This window comes from Malus domestica, chromosome 17 (genome assembly GCF_042453785.1).
Source record: "Malus domestica chromosome 17, GDT2T_hap1".
NCBI lineage: Eukaryota > Viridiplantae > Streptophyta > Magnoliopsida > Rosales > Rosaceae > Malus > Malus domestica.
In genome coordinates, this window is record NC_091677.1 from 17,906,697 (window position 1) to 17,921,223 (window position 14,527).

The 14,527-nt window shown below is 38.6% G+C and overlaps 2 protein-coding genes across 2 annotated transcripts; one reads left to right on the forward strand and one right to left on the reverse strand.

Annotated features, from left to right (window-relative positions):
* The first annotated feature begins 11,113 nt into the window (after nt 1-11,113).
* On the forward strand, nt 11,114-11,909 carry LOC103401770 (uncharacterized). The gene is made up of 3 exons (XM_070816400.1): nt 11,114-11,473; nt 11,641-11,700; nt 11,868-11,909. The coding sequence occupies exons 1-3, from the start codon at nt 11,114-11,116 to the stop codon at nt 11,907-11,909; spliced, it is 462 nt and encodes a 153-aa protein (XP_070672501.1).
* Nucleotides 11,910-12,463: 554 nt separating this feature from the next.
* Nucleotides 12,464-14,276, reverse strand: LOC103401801 (transcription termination factor MTERF15, mitochondrial-like). The gene has a single exon (XM_017322687.3). It carries the CDS (start codon nt 14,043-14,045, stop codon nt 12,819-12,821), a length of 1,227 nt encoding a protein of 408 aa, XP_017178176.1. The 5' UTR covers nt 14,046-14,276; the 3' UTR covers nt 12,464-12,818.
* Nucleotides 14,277-14,527: the final 251 nt, after the last annotated feature.

A 14,527-nucleotide genomic window follows, 5' to 3' on the forward strand; every position in this document is an offset into this window, starting at 1 on the left:
TCATTCTAAGTGTGTTTCGAGTTATTAGAGTTTTTAGCCTAGTTTTGTGTCCTTGAGTCTTGTTTAATATTTTTAAATTAATTTAGAATAGATTAGCAATCCCTCATAATCCCCGGCCTAGAACGATACCCTACTTACATCTATACTACAATTGTCAAAAAGAGGGTTTAATTTGTGTGTCAAGTAATTTTCACATCACGCTGCGAGGCTGTTCGGCTTGTGGCTTATGTTGCCTTGGTTGGCTCGGCTTGCGGCGTATGAAGGTAAGGGAGTCCCTTTTATAGAATAAGGGCTCGCTCCTCAATACATGAATGATGGGCTAGAGTTGATGCTCTCTAATGATGGTGAGGGAGTCCCTTTTATAAAATAAGGGCTCGTTCCTTAATACATAAATTATGGGTTAGGAGTGATGCTCACGGCGATGCGGTTGCTCCACTGGCGGCGTTGCTCTCTAATGATGGTGAGGGAGTCCCTTTTATAAAATAAGGGCTCGCTCCTCAGTACATGAATAATGGGTTAGGAGTGATGCTCACGACAAGGCGGTTGCTCAGCGGGCGGTGATGCTCTCTAATGAAGGTGAGGGAGTCCCTTTTATAAAATAAGGGCTTACTCCTCAGTACATGAGTAATGGGTGCTTTCTAATGAAAGTGAGGGAGTCCTTTTATAGAATAAGGGATCGCTCCTTAATACTTAAATAATGGGCTAAGTCCCCCAAGTATTTTTCATGAGGCCCAGTTGAGGCCCAATATATGGTACATAATGTAGTCCCCCAAGTCTTCGGTCAATAGAGTCTGTTGGCTGGAGACTTCAAATTGAATCCATGTATGGGTTGAAGTGGCGTTTGTTCGGAGGCGGTATTTGCATACCCTGCACTGAAGCTTTGTAGGTGAAGCTTTGCAAGTGAAACTTTGAAGCTAGAGCTCTGTAAATGAAGCTTTTGAAGCTAGAGTTTTTGTAAATGAAGCTTTTGAAGCTAGAGCTTTTGTAAATGAAGCTTTTGAAGCTAGAGCTCTATAAATGAAGCTTTTGAAGCTAGAGCTTTGTAAATGAAGCTTTTGAAGCTGATTGACATGAGTGATGCTCATGAATGTTTATGTTGATTGACATGAGTGATGCTCATGGATATTGTCATGAGTGATGCTCATGAATGTTGACATGAGTGATGCTCATGAATGTTTATGTATGATTGATATGAGTGATGCTCATGAGTGTTTATGTATAAATGACATGAGTAATGCTCATGTATAATTTGGAGTACTGGACGTACTTTTGATCACTTGGTTGGTGGCATGACGGAGAGTACAGGTTGTACATTTCATCACCTGGTTGGTGGCATGAATGGCTGGTTGCGAAATGATATTAGAGTACGGCTTGTACATTTCATCACCTGGTTGGTGGTAATAGTGACAGGTTGTCGAATAATTGTGGAGCATTGGGCGTACTTTTAATCACTTGGTTGGTGGTAATAGCGGCAGGTTGCCGAATAATTATGGAGTACTGGGTGTACTTTTGATGACCTGGTTGGTGCTATTTCGGGCTTATGGGCCTTCACCCTGCACAACATGACAGCCTATTTATTTTGGACTTTGCCTTTTTTTTTTTTTTTTTTTTTTTTTTTTTTTTTTTACCCACTGATGGGGTTTTATACATATTACCCTCTAATGGGGTTTATACAGATGTTTCCGAAAGATAAGGAAAATTACATCATACAAAAACCAGAAAAGTAAATCATATCATTCTGGTGGGGTGTTTATTCCTCACTTTTGTTTTCTCTTTCTGCTTTGGATATGTCGCTTGACGACATGATTAAGGGAAATATTCTTTCTCTAAAATGACAGCTGCTTGGACAGCCTTTTCGACACCACCCCTTTGCTTTTCTCTAGCTTTCTCAAAGAATGAGAATATGCATGGTGGTGGGCATCTTCGTCGAGAAAAGCAAAAGTAGACAGGATAACAATGCATGAGAAATGGTGCGTTTTGTGCAGGTTATTTCCTCTGCACTTTTGTTGCTTTTGTTTGTTTTGTTGGAAATATGCCCTGAAAGTCAATCTTTGGAAGAAACCTTTCAGGACAAATGAATCGATGTATGAATGACTCTTATACATCAAATGGCAAAGACACGAATTAGGACTATCTCAATAAACGATATATGTCCTAAATAGTGTATCCATGGATAATGGATCGATTGAAGAAGTAATCTAATGATGTTAGACTACATAGACCTTCTTCACATAACCATTATGTCCAAAAGGTTCCTAGTCATTGGATTGTCGGAGGGAAACTGACAATGCTTAGACCGGTACATACTGTGTCCGCTTCAAATGGAAGGATGGAAAGTCTCATCCCATTCGTATTGTGACACTAAGACAAGTATGTAGGTGCTCATTAAGAGAATGAGTTCACTGAACACAATCGAACGAGAGTACTTGCATGGAGGTCTACTCACATGTCAAGCAAGTAACTCTAATGGTTGGAATAATGTAAGTAGTCCTTTGACCTGAGGCATCGTCGTTGTCTTGTGGCTAAGTACTTAATCTTTGATTATGTCAAAGTCACCCCATTCGCGGATGTCCACGGCATAATTGGGGTTAAGCCACTTAGTCATGAAGGCAAGTGAATACGCAACAAGGAATCTCTAATCCTCGATTAGAGAGGAAGAATACTCTAAGATATGATTCGGGAATCTTCGGCCGAAGTATCGAGCGTAATAAAGGAAAACGTTCCTATACGACTCAATAGAATCATATAAGAAGGAATAATCACATTAGGGGTTTGACATAATATATCCATACCCTAGTAATGTGATTGAGAGTATTGTTTTAGAGAAGGATCGAATTACATTGTAATTCCAACTGAATAGGTTCTCCGAACAACTTCTACATTAGCTTGGGTAGCTATGACATATGGTTAGATGTCACTCATAGCTTGTGAGTTCTTCTAGATGATTAAATGTAGTCATCAAAGAAGAAAGGTGAATTAAAATGAAGTTTTAATTCACTAAGTGATTGGATTAAATATAATCAATTTGATTGATGTCAATCACCTCACTGCCTTGCTAATTAGAACCTAAAATGATTGTACACCGATACACTCTTGTAGTGAGTAATTAATGGATGATGGAAATAATTAATTGGATTAATTAAGTGTTGTGATTAATTTAGAAAGTTTAAAGAAATCATAAAAGCGATAAAAGATCGTTTTGGGCTTAAAGAAACGTTCGGGTTTAATTGGGCCCATTGGGCCTAAACCCATTGGGCTTTTATTCTTGCATAGGATGACTTGAAATAATAAAAGCCCAAAGCCCAAACCAAACACTAAAGGGCCGGCCACTTAAAGGGTTTGGGAGAGATATTTAGTCAAGTTGTTGACTAGGTTTCTTTTTGTCTATATAAGGAACTTTATAGCACAAAGTTCATTAGGGTTTTTTGTGTGTTTTTGAACAACAAAGAGGCAAAAGAAAATAGCTCTCTAAAACCACAAAGGCCGGCCACCTAGAGGGTGAATTAACTAACAATCTTTCACCCTTTTGGTTATTCCTCCATCCATCTCACTACACTAGTGGGTGTGGATCTTTAGAGGTCTTCTCCTTTGGAGACTAAAGGAGAACCTTGGAGCACTCTTACTAACATAGTGGAGGAGGCAAGGAGGGAGGCTAGACTCAAGGACTTCAAGGAACAAAGGGCTTGGAGGTGGTCCATCCTTGGTCTCAAGTTTAGATCAAGAGGTATAAGTCTAAACTTTCACTTTGTTCTTTACTAAAATGTTTTGATGCATTATATATAAACCTATGAACCTTGAAGGGGATTTGCATGACTATAGCTTTGATTTTATTTGATAAATTGCTTCCGTTGCTCATGTATATAAATTTTGAATTGTATATACATGCTAGTCATTTAGAAATCCCTTTTGTTAAACTCATAATTTTCCCTTCATGTTTCCCATGTGCTCTCTTCTCTGATATTTCTGTCGGCAGGGTCCCCTTCACCACCTTGGGTCCCGTCTCTACCTGCTCCAAACTCCAAGAGTGACAAAGTGTCAAGAAGTTGCACGTTATGCTGTCATTTTTTTTCTTTTTGCTTTTTCTTTCCACTGCGTCTGAACACTAGCTAGTGTACTCCAGCTGTAAAATCTGTGAGATCTGGAGAAAGCTGTCTGGAGAAGTGCAATAGCTGATGCACAAATGTTGATGGACCATATTTCGGGATTCGAGGGACTACCATGTTTCGATGTTCAGTTGGTGGAGATGAAGGGCCAAAGCTTGCGGCATTTGTGATTTGGAGTGAGTCGTGAGTCATGACCGACTGGCAGAGAGCGGCAGAGCGCGGGCGATGGCCTGGTGTCACTCGCACTCTTGGCTTCTTCACAATACTCAATCCCTTTCCCTCTGGAAATGGAAAAGCTTCACTCTCAGATTCTTAGGAACGACAAGAAGAAGAAGCAACATTCAATCTCCAAATTCACTCCGATTTTCTCCCCTAATTTCTCGTAAGGGCTACTGTAATACATTCAATCGTAGTTTTAATTCGGCTTCAACGGGAGTTGTTAGTGAGAGTGGTGATGCCGCCACGACGACCTTTTACTCTAAAAGTGAGGGAGTAGTAAGCCGGGACATGCTGCTGGCTTCGACTTTGTTCAAGCGTGAAGAGAAAACAGTGAACAATAACCCTTCATATGGTAGAGTAATGCTCATCGACGACACATCCATCATTTATAGAGCATATTATAAGCTTTTAGCAAAGCTGCATCATGGCCATTTGTCACATGCTGATGGAAATGGAGATTGGGTGTTGACCATCTTCTTCTTGATTGCAGATTCTTGACGAAGGAGCAGTAGCAAAACACCACACCGCTGCATGACTTGCCGTGCCTCTCCGTGCACTCTATCTGGTTCTCCGCGTCATCGTCGATGCTGTAGGACCCATTGCCGTCGTGGAATTCGGGTTCCTCAACAACTTAGACAGCAGCTTCACTGCTCCTAAATGAACCAATCTAACCTTCACTCTTTTGCGAACTGGGCAATCTTGGACAGGGAATCGAAGGAGGAAGATGGTTCGGTATAGGCGTTCAAGCGGTGGATTAGGTGGTGGATCTGGTCCTTGGGCAGTGGTGGTTGGAAGGGTGAAGAGGGTGGCGATGAGGAGGTGGATCAACACTGATTACTAATATGATCTTGCATTAGGGATATAAGAGGGCTCACAACGACACCGGTCTTTCGGACAACCAACGGAAGCACCTGATAGCACAACGACTTGCCGCTTTCGGTGGCCATCACAATCAACGAGTCGTTTCCCTCTATGATTTTCTCAACCATTTCCTTCTGGTACGGTCGAAACGAAGAAAACCCAAAATATTTCTTCAGAATGGACAGTTGTCGGCGACGGCATAGGATTGAGACCCGGAGGGCCCATATTGGTATTCATGGGATCGAATAAGGAGAAACCTTGAGCATTTCCAGGGGTTTCTCTCCAATTCCATGGTGGAAACTCCACATGGTGTAACTGCATCAGCTTTTTTCGAAAATTGCACGAAAAAAATCGACCTTTGGGAGAGTCGTGCTTTTGTACTGCAGATTCTTGCTTCTAGGCGCTTGCCAAAAACACGTGCAGTGCAAGCACTTATGAGGAAAAATCGTCGTGGGACTTTGACAGAGCCTAGGTCGAAGATAACCCAGCTTTTGGAGATCGTCGAAGAACCCAACTTTTTCGATTTCGAGAACAGATTCTTCCTCCAGCTCCAAAACCTTCAACTTTCAGCTCCCAAAACCCAACTCCACAAATCGACAAGAAAAGATTCAATCTTTGGGAAAGATCCAAAAGCAGAGACCCTTCAAATTTAATACAGTGCTTCTTCTTTTTCTCTGCTTTGAGCCTTCAAGGATTTTTGTTTAGAGAAGTCGAGAGAGAGATTGTAGGAATCGAATTGGGAAATAATTGGGAAATTGGTAATTGGGAATTGGGAGGTAGCGTTTTTTTTTTCTTTTTTTACTGGAGCCAAGATCTGTGACTGATTGAAGAGAGAGACTGGGACTGGTTTCTTGGGTTTTTGTGATTTTGCAGATTCACGGTGGAGGTGAAAAAATGAAAGAGAAACCGACATGATTTTTTGTCTCGAATCCCACAGACGGCGCCAAATGTTGATGCACAAAACCAGAGGTTTTGGAACAACGTAAATCCGATCGTGAATCTACATGAAATGTAAATGACACAAGATGTATCGTGGTTCACCCCAAGGTTTGAGCTACGTCCACATTAATTGTATTTATCTAAGAGCATTTGTGAGGGAGAGAATGTGAGAGCTTTGCTCTAGATAGGAGAGGCCTAGGGTTTGTGAAGGTAATGGGGCCCTTTTATAGAATAAGGGCTCATCCCCTAATTACATATTTGCCCATTCCTTTATTACATAATTACATTTAAGTCCTCTGAGTATTTATACGAGGTCTAAATACGAGGCCCTAAATATGGTATAAACAAATTTTAAATCTAGGTTGGATATGGAGTCTCACTTGTTCAAGGAGGAAGGATTGCTTTCAAGGGGGTTTTCCTTTATCTTTAAATGTCTATTCTTAGATGTTGTATCCAATCTTGCGCCATGAGTTGAGCATTGTTTCTGTATCCAGACATTCTATCCTTCATCCGTATATGGAAAGCGGAGGAAGGAGAGCAATTTTGGATAGGGGGTTTGAGTTGTTCTTGCTTTTTGATATAATATTGTCTTCTTTAATACCTATCACTTGTCATGTTTGATTCGAAAGGAAGATGAAATAACCAAATGAGTTATACCTTGTTGAGTTTGGAACTTTCCGAGCAATAGAGGGATTATAGCTTATCTTGTTTGATGTAGGTAATGTTTTGAATTTCGTTGGTTAAGTCTATATAGTGAGTAATGTAACTGGTCCTTCTAGCTGGGGGTTTCCAACTTTAGAGCTAATCTTGCTCCCACTCCCAAGTGATAGTGGGCGCAGAGGAAGTATTGCCTTTGTTTTGTATCTTCAGTAGTCTATATTGAAACTTACCTCCCTTGTAAATGCATGGAAGTGTTAGGAGAATAACTTTGAAGGTTTGGTATCTAGGAATATTGCATGAAATGTTTTACACTTTCCGATGCATTGGGTATATTGAGTTGATAGATTTTGTGAAATTCAGGAACGAGACTAAGTGAAGTCCAGTGGACCTACTTGGTTAGTGAGTGACTTTAACTTATGTGATGTGATTATTACCTTAATTTCTTATATTAATATCATTCGTGAATATAACTTGGTTTTATAATGTGATTATATTGAAATGTGATTTTATATATTTAGCCATAGACCAATGTTTATTAAACATGATTTGGCTCGTGTACTGTTGATGATTGTGATATGTGATTTGACTTGCATATTTGAAAGATGGTTGATTTGCATAGATGGTATGATATGATAAAATGTGAGTGACTTTAATATATGTGATATAGGTGATTTCCCTGTTTTCATAATTATTGTCTTGAGTGGATATGAGATGGTTTATGATTATGTTTCCTATAAAATGTTTAATTTTTATATTTAGCCATCGTTGTAGTTTTATGATGTGGGAATTGACGTGCATATTGGGAATATGGGTTGTTTTGTATGATTAGTATGTTGTGTATGATTACTTTTATGACAATGTGATCCTAGAATCCTATTAGAAGTATGTTGTAGCACTTATATGCTTGTGTGACATATTAGTTGGTGGCCATGAGAAGTGAATATGGGAGGTGACTACGTTGTAATTATAGAGATGATGAGGTTTAGATATACTTGGTACATTCGGTAGGTACCATATCCATATGGATTCCATTGAGTGATGGTTCGGAATCGTATCCTTGTTTGGATTCCGTTGAGTGATGGTCCGAAATCGTATCACTTGACTTGTTGGTTTCTTGGATTTGATATCAGCTTCAGAGATGTAGGCTTGGCTTAACTGTGTCACTCTAGCCTTAGTTTTAATATAATTGTGAGCAAGGGTTTCGAGAATCTTGTGAATTGAATTAGAAAAGCTGTTGGACGTCTGGGTGACTCCTTTAGGATTTTCTATGATTTGATTATGATTTCATAAGTATGAATTTAGAGGATATGGTTATGGTTGTTATTATTTTGGTCAAATGACTTAATTAATGTGGCTAGAGAATGGTATTGTGCTTCGTCGGTTCTTGATATGATATATGTTGTGAATTGCGGTATCATGTTGCGATATAATGACTTATATAAAAGATGGAAGGAGAATCATGATTTTCGGGTGGGTTTGTTATGTAACCTTGAGTCTAGTAATTTCATGCTTGTCAAGTTCTACTGATTGATTGAGAAATGTTATGCCTTTCGGCTTAAACAGACTGTGATTTATGTCGAGTTATAGCAAAAAAGACGAACTACGAATGGCTTGATCCCTAATGAGGGTACGTAGGCAGTCTAACGAGGAGGTTAGATGCAGCCATAAAGTGTACGAAAAATTATCATGCATCTGGATCTTGAATTATATTTGGTACATATGATAAAGGCAGGGTATGTTGAGTTACGGGCATTTAGTGACGTCACGTATTGATCTTGGACGTATGTCGGGATTAGGGCGTGACATACGTTGTACTATTCAGTGGCGAAGCCAGGATTTGTTGAGGGGAAGGGCGAAATTCAAAAGAGTGCAATGTTTCAATCGAAACGGTTGCTTTTACATTGGACAGTGCAAAGTTTTAAGTCAATATTCATAACAGAAAATAGTCTCTTCACCAAAGCGGTTGTAAGCGGTAATATCAAAGCCATATAAGAAGCTTAAATTGGTTAGGATTAGATTCTAAAAAAACGTTAGGTGTCAGTCAGACAGTGGACTGGGACCTAGATTGATTTAAATATATTTCTTTTATCGTGAAATAAGTATTAACAATATTTACATTATTTTTTAAAAATTAGTACAATATTTATAGATAATGTGAGAGTTTAAGATAAATACGCTAGGGGTCTTAAAAAGAGAGAAAAAAATACATACAAGAATAATAAATAATAAAAAAGAGAAATGAATTAACAAACCACAAAAAAAAGGAGTCCAAATCTTTTGCACCTAAAAGAACTATGCCTTTTCTGTGGCATTTCTAAACTCACACACTTTAACTGAGTTAACTCTCCGTTATCTCCTAAATTTAGAAGAAAAAAAAAAGAAAAAGAAAAAAGACCAAGCATCTGAATCCTCATCGGCGAGTCGCCCACAACTTGCAATATTTGATTGACTTCACTTCCCAAATCTCTCTTTGCAAAGAGTTCCTCAAAAACACAAAAGATCTCTAACCCACTCTTTCTCTCACCTATCAGAGAAACCGAACATCAACCCAAAGCTCCAAGTTGAATAAATTGACTCACTGAGCTCCAAAATCCTTGAGAAGCCCTAACGGTTCCGTCACAAAAGTTTATGGAGTCGACCCAGAAGCATGGGTTTGTTCAGATCGGATCTGCAGGACGAAAGATCGATTTTTGGTCCTAGGAAAACCCGATCAAGACAAGTGTCGCGTCGTCGACGACAAATTTTACAATTCCGTCACAAAAAATTGCCTATCTGCTGTTGCTGCACGCAGCAGAACAGATCACCCAACAACACAAATAGAGGATGAACCAGTGGGTTTTCCGGCGAGGAGGGGTGTGGCGAACCCAGCTCTGCAGTGGTGTTTCCCGGCGAGGGGAGTGGCGGCCACCACTCCTCGCCCTCACGTGGCTTCGCCACTGGTACTATTATCACAAGTACCAATCTCACCTTTATGTTATGGTAATATAAAAAAACTAAACAGTTCTTAACGGGTACCCATAAATAACCCAATGAATTGATTTGTTATCTCTAACCATACTCAATAACCCTTGAAAAAGAATAATTACCATCCATTTTTTTTAAGGAAAACTAATGAAAAGAGATTGAAACTTTGAGTTTTAACGATAAGGACAAAATAAAGGGTTAAGTGAATAGTACCAGGATTGATTTTTTAGTGTAAAAATGTGGTTTTTCGTTAAAATGAACAGTATCGGGAGTTTTTCGTTAAAATTCATTTTTTTTTATTGTTTTACACAACAATATATTTCAATAGGTAGAAAACTTGGGCTAAACAACACAATAAGTCATTCATAATAATTTAGTATTAAACTTATCATCCATATAAGTTGCAACTAAAACTTACAAGTGAAGATAACTATTATTAAACCGTAACACCGAGAGAATTACCAACCAGTCTAAAGCATTAGTTTAAACCCACGAAAAGTTACTGTTTATTCAAATTATGAGATACCTCCAAATATAGAACACAGAGGTTTCCGGTGGAATAAAAAATAGTAATTTTTTTTGGTCAGATTTATTAAGTTTTAAAAGATTGATTCCATATTAACACAATTCTAACACAACTGGAACAATCCAAAATAAATGTTACTCGGATATCTTTATCTTTAGTCATGAACCTCTTTTGATTTTTGATTTGCTCAATTTTTAAATTTTCCGACCTAAAACAAGGAAAAAGAAAGGACAAAAAAATAGAAGTACGGTAACTCGAAATCATGATTGATGTTGATCATCCTACTGCCATCCATATGCAATTTGTAAAGTCAAGACTTTGATGGTCCCTAAATCTAACATTTTAATTCAACATATAGCTGTTTCATGTGTCATGTGTGTACAAACTCAGTCAAACTTGGCACCGACGACTTTCTCATACAATAAAGTCTAAAATCATCACCTTGAACCGTTCCAAAACTAGGAAAATAAATAATAAGTATTAAAAACGCATGTTGCCTGTAGTTTAGTTGGTCACAACAATCTGCTCATCCCACTCGAGTTCGAGTCTCTCTTACTATAAATTAAATCAGGCTAAAATATCATCTTATAGCATGTGTTAGTTAAGAAAATTGGCCAAAATATTGTATCCTCATTATTATACTTAAGTTTGAACTTCGCTTTCTTAAACTAGACTGGTTTAAAATATAAAAATATGAAAACATAAAAAAAAATAAAAATTTTATTAATTCTCACGTTCACACACATGACACACCAACAAAGAAAAGCAACCCTTCCCTCCCCATTGTCTTATTGTCATTCTTGGCATTGAATCCTTCGAACTGTATGCTTTTCTTCTTCCGATGGAGGATTTCAGATCCAAGTCATGCAGAGACGGGAGAGACGGGAGGATGCAGATGGAGGTCTACTATGGAGGGAAGCCAGGTGCTCCTCCAGCAAGCATGCAGGATCTCAGAAGTTACAGCTCATATTATGCAGGCTCTTGTGTTTCCCAGCCAAACAACCACCAGATGGTGGTGAAGGATGGGAAGATGAAGAAAGGGAAGAGCAGCCTTGGGACTGCCTCGAAGACCTGGAGCTTGAGTGATCCCGAGTTGCAGAGGAAGAAGCGGGTTGCTGGGTACAAAGTTTACACTGCAGAGGAGAAGATGAAAGGGTCCCTGAGGAAGAGCTTCAAGTGGATCAAGAACACCTGCACCCAAGTAGTCTACGGATGGCGATGATTCGATTAACGGCTACTTTGAGGGTAAAGAAGAAGAAGAAAGAATAATATTATGCATCTGTCTACGAAATTAATTGTAAACAGAAATAGAATTCAATACTTGGATTTATAATTTTTTTTTTAGTACATGGTTTATAACTTCTTTAGCTAAGCAAGAAAACCTTAGTCTACAATGAATGTTTCGGGCTTGATTTGGAGTTGTTTAAGGTTTGTTGTGGAGATATTCTGTTTACTCTGATATACGAGTAGGGGATTCGAACTTGGATGCAAGAGGGCAGGTACATTGTCATGGTAAACTAGTCCGGATCCACTTTGTATGCTTCTGTTTGATGGCCTGGGTTTGATCTGGTCATAATTTTGATTAAACTCAATAGCTTGTGAAGGCTGGTTTCTACATTGCATTTCTTTCAGCATGATTGTAGGTTTTTTTGGTGCAGCCAGTTGTGCATTTTGTTTGAAATGTACAATTCATATACTATGCTGAGATCGCAAGCAAGAAAACCAAAGAGAATAGCAGTAAAACCAAAATCTAAAGCTCCACTGCGGTCGATATCTGATGGCATGTGTAGTGTGGATTACGAATGGATGGATCGAAGGCACGTGAGGTTTAGATGCAGTCGATATCTGATCAAACTATGTCTTGATAGAGAGAGTCTAAACATAGTTTATAGTTTAGTTTAGATGGTCTAATTATGTTTAAATGAGATTTATATAGTGCAATCTGTTGTGATCTCAATATCCAAACTTATTTAAACCACATCTAAACCCACATTTAGATCATATCTAGTTGAATCTGGACCCTATAGGTGTTTCAATCAGTTTATCTACACTCCAAATCGAGCTCATTCCATCTTTGTCCCGTGGTCATATGATCCACACTCTACAATGTCACCTCCAATTAACAACTAATCTCAGCGAGGAATTACTGTTCAATGTAACAATTTCTAATTAGAAATGAAAAACACAGTAATGAAACAAATGAAGTAGCAAGACTTCGGGTTGGTTTGGTATTGCTGTACTTTGAGAATAAACAGACTTCTGCCCATGTCGACAAGATGCAATCCCATTATCTTACACGAGAAGACAAATTTTGAGTTGACGGTGGCAGAAACAAAAATAAAAATGCACCTACAGTGCTACACAAGATCTAAACTAATCAGTTTCAGATATGATACAGACACAACAATTGTAAGAAGAAACTAGCAAAGGTAGAGCAAGATTTGGCAAAGCTTGGCAGAGGATCTTACAGTGCATAACTGGTTCTATGAACAATAATCTTAATCCTCAAATGAAGGAAAAACCAAAGCAGCTTTGTCGTACATTTTTCATTCGACCTCTTTTTGCTCAAATCCTAAGCCCAGTTCTGCAAGACCCATTTCCCCTTGAAAGATGCTCAGTAATTCAGGCACTTGCTCTTGATATTTGATCACAAACCTATTCAAGAAGTACGACTTTGGGTTCATGATAAATGTACCTAACATAAATTCTCCCTTCGATATCAAGCCCTTCGACAAGAGAATTCTAATAACTGAACACCTTGGGATGATATACTTCTCCAAACTATAAGTTACAACAGTTGGACTTCCAGCCACATCGGCAGGCTGCCAACCCATTTTGTTCACAAGAAAGTCCATTTTACTCGAAAAGTTCTTCTCTGTGAAATCCATAAATAAAGGATTCCTTCTAAATGCCAACATAAAATCATCCTCGGTCCAACCCCACTTCCTATAAAGTTCCATCTTCTGTTCCCATTCTGATGCATCCCGCAGAGCATTCACATGTAGTGCTCTCGTGAATACTTCAGACGAAGGGGAGACCCCCATACTCATGATCTTCTTGACAATTTCCTTAAACTCCTCAGTTTCAAGGAACACTACAGAAAGATATCGGACGACGCACAAGGAGATTAAGGCTTCTGGCACATCAAGTTTTCTCAGAACTGAAATATTGGGAGCAACATTGCTTACCAATTTGGCTGAAAGTATCCACTGAAAGTTCTTAAAGAAACGAGCAACATAGTCCTCGTCTAAGAGATGCAGATTTTTGACGACATTGTAACAAGGTATGATACATTTCTCTAGGCTTCTTTTCAATATGTCCGGGTTGAAGCAGATAACCTCAGCAAGGCCAGTGCCTGAAAGGCCAATGGAACCCAAAAACTCAAGTTTGGGCAAAAGGGTCTTCTCAGGATTGAATAGTAGCAGGTGTGGGCGTTTCTTAACAAGTTGAGAAATGTGGGTTTTATCGAATCCATGATCTTCAAGAAGATTAAGAACGGAATTGGGTCCTTCCGGGGTATCAAAATGAACCTTCTTGGACGCAGAAAGAGCATGTTTTGGGGACAACCCACATGAATTTGTAAGGTAAGACACTGTAAAATCCCCACCTTCTTCTCCTAGTTTAACCTTTTCAGCAACTAGCAATGATTTCGATGAGTATGGTCTGATCAAAATAGTTTCTTTTCGGATAAATTTCAAACGGGTCACTGAATCACCAACAATTTTACAACTTAGAAGCACTAATTGCAATCTTTTAAAACAATAACGAATCATAACTTGGAGCAAAACAATACAATCAGACAGAAATGCAGTTCTTGTTCTTGTAGCGGAAGAGAGAACAAGGGACTCACCAAATACCAACAACGGTTTCTCTGCTCAGTATCGAGACGCCAGCAATTACTTTTTCATGAAGTGCTACCTCCACCAATTTGGGGTTTAGGGTTTTCCTCCGCCGCTCACAAGTCACAACCCAACTGACGGAAGGATTTTGGGTTTTTCATTTTAGTACCTGGCGGGAGGAAAAGTTTTAGGAAAATTTTATTTAAACTCATTTATCTTATTTTTATACTTAGTTTATCATTTTTAATTGAGAAAATTAGAATCTTAGGTATCTTTTTAATACTCTTTAGATCAAACATTGGTTCCATTTTAAGATTCCCTCCCACTTTCCATACATTCCTATCCTCTCTTATTTTATGCGGTCATAGTTAAGTTATGTCAATATTTTATATTGATTTTTTTAAAGATAATAAGAC

Excerpts from the sequence above, each read along its gene's own strand:
- LOC103401770 (XM_070816400.1), top strand. The coding sequence starts at position 11,114 with ATGGAGGATTTCAGATCCAAGTCATGCAGAGACGGGAGAGACGGGAGG. Across the intron at positions 11,474-11,640 it reads TCAAGAACACCTGCACCCAA|CTAAGCAAGAAAACCTTAGT; the intron begins GTAGTCTACGGA and ends TAACTTCTTTAG. Across the intron at positions 11,701-11,867 it reads TTGATTTGGAGTTGTTTAAG|CTTGTGAAGGCTGGTTTCTA; the intron begins GTTTGTTGTGGA and ends TAAACTCAATAG.
- LOC103401801 (XM_017322687.3), bottom strand. The coding sequence starts at position 14,045 with ATGATTCGTTATTGTTTTAAAAGATTGCAATTAGTGCTTCTAAGTTGT.